This window comes from Monopterus albus, unplaced genomic scaffold (genome assembly GCF_001952655.1).
Source record: "Monopterus albus unplaced genomic scaffold, M_albus_1.0 scaffold69.1, whole genome shotgun sequence".
Classification (NCBI taxonomy): domain Eukaryota; kingdom Metazoa; phylum Chordata; class Actinopteri; order Synbranchiformes; family Synbranchidae; genus Monopterus; species Monopterus albus.
This window is the reverse complement of record NW_018127949.1, coordinates 4038109-4045821: the sequence shown is the minus strand read 5'-3', so window position 1 is coordinate 4045821 and position 7713 is coordinate 4038109. Positions and strand designations below refer to the sequence as shown.

The window sequence follows — 7713 nt, the reverse complement described above, 5'->3', positions numbered from 1 at the left end:
AAAAAATAGTACTAGAATTGATGAGTTTAAACATAAATATAAAGGTATGTGTCAATCAAGATATATGCAAGAACAGGCTTAATGATTAATTAGATGGAACATTGTGGGTGTGGTGTATGAATGTTAACACTTTGTAATAATTCTTTAGTATATTACTTGTGTGGTGTAGAAGATAATTATTTAAGAATGTAATTATGTAAGAATGTTAACACTCTGTTATAATTTTTTTAGTATATTACTTGTGTGGTGTAGAGGATAATTATTTATGTAGAGATACTGCTTGCAAACCAATGATGGTAAGATGATGTCATGGGGTAGGACTGGATAAGTCTGACTTCTTCCTACTCCATTCAAGCATGTACTAGGTATAAGCAAATTGATATTGGATTAGCATTTGTTGGATATGTGTAAAATTATGTGTTGATATATCAACTGTCTTTACATGTTTGAAAGAATAAATAAATCAAATCAAATCAAGCGCTCATGTTGAGACAGAAAACAGGGCTTACCTGAGCAGCATGTTATGTGCATGAAATTATACAGTAGCTCTTGGATCATCATCACAGACTGGAGCACATGCTTTTTGGTCACACAAACACAAAACTTGTACAGTACCTTTCTGAAGAGCTACTGACGTTATGATCACAAAGTGCATGCCTAGCCCCTAACCTTTGACCTGTCCTAAACTGTGTCTGATAGTAACCTTAAAACCAGGTCTTGATCTTTACTCACCCACGGGTCGACACAGGGCCATTGCAAACGCGCTCCAGTGATTTAATTCCTGATCTTTTGTAAACACAATGTGTTGTTAAAGCGAGGGAGGGATGGTTTAGACCAGGGGTTGGCGTCTGGTTCTCGAGAGCTACCGCCCTGCCTGTTTTCCAACTATCCCTGCCCTTTCCACTGCTGATTACCTAGATTAGGTGTGTTCAGTCAGTCAGAAGCTAGAAGATACCATCTTAGATGAAGGTAGAATGAGGAAGGACAAAGTGAATTCCAGCTTCTGATTGACTGAACACGCATGAGAACCGGACTTGGCCACCCCTGGTTTAGACTTTGACATAAGGAGAGAGAGTGGTGGGAAAAAGATTAGAGAAATGTGAAAACTGTAACATTTGCTTTCACTCCATCTTAGATGAATCATTTAATAAGTTGAATGCAGATATTTTAGTGATGCATAGCCAGAAAAAAAAAAAGAATAAATGTTTCAGCTAGCATTTACATATCAGGAACCTTGAAATTAATAAGCGGTGTAGGAGGGAGACTTTAGATTTAACATTAACATCTGTTGCCAGAGGGGAGAATTTAGATGAACCCCTTTTGGATCATTTACCTCCACAAGCAATGTTCAACAGCTCGGACACATAACATCAATAGTACAAAGCCATTTTTACAGCTAAACACACATGCTTCTTGCCTCTTGATGACCCTAAACAGCATTTATTCTATTATCCTTAAACTGTGATTTAATCCTTGGAATGTTTACATGGACCCAGACATTTTGCTAAAACCCAGTCTACAGTTCAAACTTTTACAAGCTCAAAAGTAAAACACATACTGTACACGCTGAGTTGGCAGTTTGCTCCTCTCTGGATAATGCAGTAAAGTTTAACACAGCACAAACTTCAGCCACATAAATGACTCAACACCTCTAACTGAACATCATCTCCTTCATGAAAGGAGGATTTGTTGCAGGACTGTTGTTAGATTGTATTACTTTAAGTTAGGTGTACCTAATAAATTGTCAACTGAGAGTAAGTGCTTATTCAAACATATTACCACACACATGTAAAGGCAAATGTTAATAGTTTGATTTAACGTTACAGAGAAGCACACAGCTTGAGTAGAGTCTGGTAATATGTGGAAGCTCAGTCATGTCCTTGTTTAAGTTTTATAATCTTTGACATAAGAGGCTTCACCCCTGATGTTGTACAGTGTGCTGCTAATAAATCTCCATGCAAAACAGGAAAGGAGGGCATTTTCAATCACTAGATCCTGAGAGGGGTTATTACTTTTACATTCAGCGATGAGTCAAAGGGTGACACAGCTAGGGATCAAATTTGTGGTTTCATAATGATGGCAGGGAGAGACAACACCATCCTTTTAAAGAGGGCTTATGTTTGTTGTGCTGCTCTTGTGGTTAGGCTCTTAATGTACATAAGCCGGTGTGTGGACACGCGTATATGAATGCTGACAACAGGTCCTCTGACTTGTATGACCCATGTGGTCCCTTCCTTCTCATCCAGCCCATAGGAGCATCTCATGAAATAGCACCACTACACTGGCAGGCAGAATCGTAAGAAACAATATTAATGACAGAGCAAGATTTATGGACTTTACAGCCTTCAGTCATGGTGAAACAAGGATGTAAATTCTTAGTTAAGCAAACTTATCAAGATTATGGCAGAAAAATACTCAATTGCAAATAGTCCATTAATTTCCTTTTAAGTAATAGGTGTCCAAAGTTGAAGTACACATGGATCCAGATCTCGATTTTTGCGCTTTTAGGGGGAAAAAGATCATAGATGAAAGGATGCAAGGAAGGACAGATGGAAGGAATAAGGAAAAATCAGCATAATGCAGAACCACCACCACCCTCAGAACACAGCATCCTTGCGTTGTCATTGTACTTCTTGCTTAACGTTGTCAGGCCAACTTTAGTTTGTTTCGCATGTTGAAAGAGATGGCAGTGTTCACTTTGCAGTTCTATTCTCGTTCAGCTCTTGTGAAACTGCATTGTCTGTCACTTCCTGCCAAAAAGGAACCTCTAAATGGTGTCTCATGATGAGGAGTGAGAGGAAGTGTGTCTGTTTGTCTGACACTGGACTGGTGTGCCCTGACCTCGAGCAAACACAGTCATATCTATTTCAGATCAAATTTAGTTGGACTCAAGAGCCACATGTTTAATTTTATTCCTACAGTGGTGACTCGGTGTACTCTTCATTTACATGGGGAGCAGGCTGCCTTATCTCGACACTTAAGGTATCAGTCACCAAACAACGTCAGCTTCTTGAATTTATGGAAACCTATTGTACATAGCCTAAAACAAACCTTTTTAGGAAGCTCTGCACTTGTATGCATTGGACTTGTCAACAAATGCTGTGGCTATTCTCGTTCATACCGATATCAAATATGATTGCTGGAACCGTAAATACCAACTTGAATCCCATTGTCAGATATATATTGGCAATTAAAGTTTAACCAACCATCAAACGACTTGTACCATTACCCGGTCATGTGCACTTTGCCTATCATAAACCTCACATGGTATTGCAATGTGTATCTCCTCCTTGACATAATTGTACGGACCCTCAATTACCCACTGAATCCCACAAGCGATCACACATCCAGGCACCTGTTTTTCCTGCTCGTACTCAGGCACATGATGTGGAAAAAGTCACACACCTGCCCCACACTGCTGCACAGCTGCTACATGCAGTAAAGCAAGTCACACAGTTGGAAGAGAAAACGCACTCACCTGATACTCCTGCTGGGTACACTGGGTGGTGAGGATTTCGTACTCGTGTGTGTGTGTGTGTGTGTGTGTGTAAGTTCTAACAGTACACCTACCTCTTTGTGCAGACATGGGCTCTTCCTCAGCAGCAACACAATGCTCTTTCTGTTCTTTGCCTCTCTCTCTCTCGCTCTATCTCTCTAACCCTCTCTTTTCTCTGTGTAACACGGCTCTGCTCAATCTGATCTGCACCTCCTTTCACATGCACTCTTTATTAGGAAAGGAGAGCTTTCCTCCTCCCTGCTGCTCAGCCCACTCCCCTCCTTCGCAAGTGCCTTTCTAGCTTTGCCTGTTTACTCCTTTCTCTTCCTCTCCCCCTCTGTACCTTTGTTGTTCTCTCTCTCTCTTATTGCCACTTTCTCACGTCTTCATCTTTCCGTTTTTTCTGTCTTCAACACTTTCTGCATCTCCCTTTTAGTCACTGTGTCTGCTTTAACTCTCCCGCTCTCCTCCGCTGGTGTTTTTTTTTCTCATCTCATTTTCCTTCTGTCTCTTTCTCTTTGTCGTTGTCTCTGTCTTATAAAGTGGGTCAAACAGGAAAGTGGTGTTAGATGCAGATGGGAGCTGAAGCTAGAGGGATATTGGAGAAAAGAGCAATGGGCAAACTTGGTCTCCCACTTAAATTCTTGATATCCAGCACCCTCGATTTGATAGATGTAATCTTAACTTGTGGAAACATAGTTGGTCTCTTAGCTTTACGGATGCCTATGATGTTAACTGTAACAGGCAGGATTTCGACATGCAGAGCAGCACAAAACTGTCAGTTCAGGATGAAATAAATAAACCTCGAGTCCAGGGTCATGGCACTGACATTGTACCTGTGTGTTTGTACTGTATGTGTGCTTGTTACACACTTTACAAAGCCTGAAAACAAAACCCTGTCTGTTTTGTTTTTTTTTTTTGAGTCATGTTCACAGGGGAAGTGCAATTCAAATTCACGTATAAACAAAACTTACCACCACCAGCAGAAAGTAGTTTATATATGGGTGTGATCAGTATGCACGCTGATGTGTATAGCGAAATCAGTCCCAGTGGTATTGGGAGGAAATTTTGTGTTTGCTTTGTTTGGGCCGCAGACAGAGGTGGTATCCTGTTCGTCGGTCTCCCAGTATTTTGTGCAGTGCCAGAAGAAAAACACATTATTATGATGTCGGTAATCTCCCCTTGCATGCAGAATATTGCCTTCAAGATGGAAGTCATGTCTTATAGTTCAGTAGAAATATGCAAACATTCTGTCACTAAATATGAAAATCATCTATCAGACCTGTACAGCGGTGTGCACAGTGAGAGGCCAGAGGAGGTTACTGCCTCTGCTATGGTTTGATTGGCCCCGTGCACTCCCTGTAGTTAGTCCTAGTGTCCATTGCTTGGTACAAGTACATCTCTAGTCAGACAGTTGTCTCCCAAGTGCTGATCTGGTTGATCAAAATGCATCTCTGATGAGCCGTGGTGCTGTGGATGGTACTGAAACTCCTGTAGCTGCAGTACCATGCACAGACTCTCTCTCTCTGAACTATTTAGATATTTTTAATATAAACTAAAAAAAGTTTGAATTATAGTCTGATCTGATGCTTTAAATTTACCTGGATGTTGATTTGTATGTCACATATTGAAATAACTGTTATACCTGTTCGATGTGAGACTGCTGGTCAGCGCTGGCTAAAAGTGAGAAGCTCCTAGCTGAATCTTTTGTTCACTGCTCTTTACTAATGAAAAAACAAGGAAAAATCACAATCTGAGATTTTGCCAACCTGGGGGTGAACAGGTTTTAATAAGAGTATCTTGGGGCAAATTATTACGGCCAATTACAAAAAAATGCCAGTCCTTGTCTCCAACTTCTGAGTCAGAATGCAGTCGATGCTCAAGTCCGAGTCATCGGTGCTCAAGTTCAAGTCGAGCCACAAGTCTTGAAAATCTGGACTCAAGTTGGACCTCAATGTGAGTCCTGGACTCAAGTAATGCAATGCTGGTTGCTTGGTTTTGGCATTTCTTCAAATAACACATCCAAAAGTAGCTTCAAACTCTGACCTTTTCTGTTCGAACCGGCTAGACTGAGGTAATGTGGCGGCGGGTGTGACGCAGAAGCCCCACTGTGGCATTTAGGTGTGTGTGTGTGTGTGTGTGTGTGTGTGTGTGTGTATCTACGGTTTCCAGTAGTACTAGCAGCATGCGATGTCATTTTGATTTTCTTCAAGTTAAGAGACAGAATTTGACAGATATGAATGTGCAGTGCATTCCTATATTAATGCCGTGAAAAGTGAAAGAACAGAAAAGGAAGTACTGTCTGAAGTGCTGTCAAACTGCTAAAAGGGTTGTGAGCAGACAGGGTGACTTTTTTTTGTTTGTTTCAGGCCTTTCACAATTCTCCTTGTTTCCTTGTTCTACAAATTGCTTACTGATGCAACATCTAACAGTTTCTCAGAATAACAAGAAGGTAACCAGGCAAACTGACAGATGGAAACAAGGAAATAAGGACACCGGGTAAGGCTCACGACATTTGTTGGACCACATGCAATACACAGTCAGCAACCACTAATACATGACAGTCAATAAATTGAAGTCTGGGCTCTACGGCCTCTCTCCCTGGCTGGTGCCTAGATGACGTTTGGCTAGAGAAAAGCAGTTTAATGAAATGCAACCATAAAAGCAATATTTCATGTTATCTGTTCATTTAGGCTGAAGTCATAAAAATGAGCCCTGTATATTATTCAGTTGACTTAAATTGTCACTCTAATGTCAAATGTCAACAATGTGCACAGTCAGGGAATGTTTCGTTTTATTTACTGACTGAGGTTTATGTTATTAAATGAATAGATTGCATATGTTATAAAGCTGTCTGTTGAAAGCGTAGCAATAACAGAGGTGCTGTAATTCAACTTTGATGGCTTTGGTCGAATAGTGTAATCAAGCAATTTGTATTTCATTTAAACAGTAAAATGGTGATAGGTTTTCATAAATGGAAAGAAACCAGTTGGTGGGAAATGTGCTTTCTCCTTTCCTCTACTTAGAAAACAATGATTTAGAAAGCACATCAGAGGTCATTTTGTGTGGCTGAGGGAGTATTGATTTACTTTAACCATAGAAGTGAGTGAGGAGAGGGCCGGGCAGGGTTGTTCGTAAAACATCCTGGGTATGGCTGTGCTTCTGTTTCCTCCTTTAGTAATACATATGACAAAAATGTGCTTTTTTATGCCTTCCCTTTGTGAGTGATTTGATTCCACCTTCGAAATGGTTTTTTTAGGTGTACTGTTCCTGTATCAGGCTAGAGACTGACGGTTTTGATGTAGGGTGTGCTTGTTTGTGGGCATTTGTGGGTGCATTTTTGTAAATTTTAATGTTTGATGCTTATTGACGTGAATATTGCAACAAGTGTAGAAAATCATTTGTGTGATTGAGATCTACTTTAGGCCAATCTTGTGTGTGTACTTTTTCCTGGGGTGTTTTGATAGCTGCCTTTTGTTTGTCTAGTTGTGTGCTGTGGTGTGTGGGAAACATGGCCTCCCCACTGAAGCATATACTGGCTTATTGCCTGAGACATTGTTCAAATGCTGTGGTACTCTCAGCTACGATTTGCTGTGTGTGACCGTGCAGCTCTTCTGTTGTTTTTGATAGCTCCTCTCCATGTCGACACTGTCTACCCTACATTTAAACTCTCTAGAGGAATTAATTAAAATCCTCTCACTATCCTGCTGACTGTTTAGGTAGTAGAATGAAGGTCGCATCCTAGAGCACATTTAAGTGTTGATTCTTTATTTTATTATTTTTGATATCTGGTAAAGTTCAACTAAACCCTGGACCTCATTATGGACACACCTGCTGAATTCAGAAAGAATGGTTTTGGACTTGTTCTTGTAGGAAGAAGTGGCATCACTGAATTTGTATAAGGCATTTTAGGAAAATTACGTTACATTACTTAAAAAATATTTTGGATGCATTTTCAGCAGGCATCCACTCTACTGGTGGTTTAGAGCCACAGGCAGGGTAGGAGAGTTGAAAGGCATTAGAGATGGACAATTGCATTGGTTTATTTTTAAACATTGTGGTGTAAACCAATTAATTGCTTTTGTCAGAGTATTTTGAAATGTGCCTGATGGAACAAGGATAACACTTGTAATGCATTTTTGTTTCACATTAACATCCCACTAAGAGCTGTCTGATTGAATCATTCTTATCTAAGATGCTTTGCTGTGAAAGAGAAA

At 40.3% G+C, this 7713-nt stretch overlaps 1 protein-coding gene and 1 long non-coding RNA gene across 2 annotated transcripts in view; one reads left to right on the top strand and one right to left on the bottom strand.

Annotated features, from left to right (window-relative positions):
• Positions 1–3837, bottom strand: part of entpd1 (ectonucleoside triphosphate diphosphohydrolase 1) — a 15782-nt gene extending 11945 nt beyond the window's left edge. The window contains exon 1 of the mRNA XM_020605162.1: positions 3571–3837. Coding sequence (XP_020460818.1) covers positions 3571–3586 — 16 coding nt within the window. The 5' untranslated portion in view covers positions 3587–3837. The remainder of the gene's footprint in view (positions 1–3570) is intronic.
• Positions 1–7713, top strand: part of LOC109962994 (uncharacterized) — a 30535-nt gene that overhangs the window by 10863 nt on the left and 11959 nt on the right. The window lies entirely within an intron of this gene.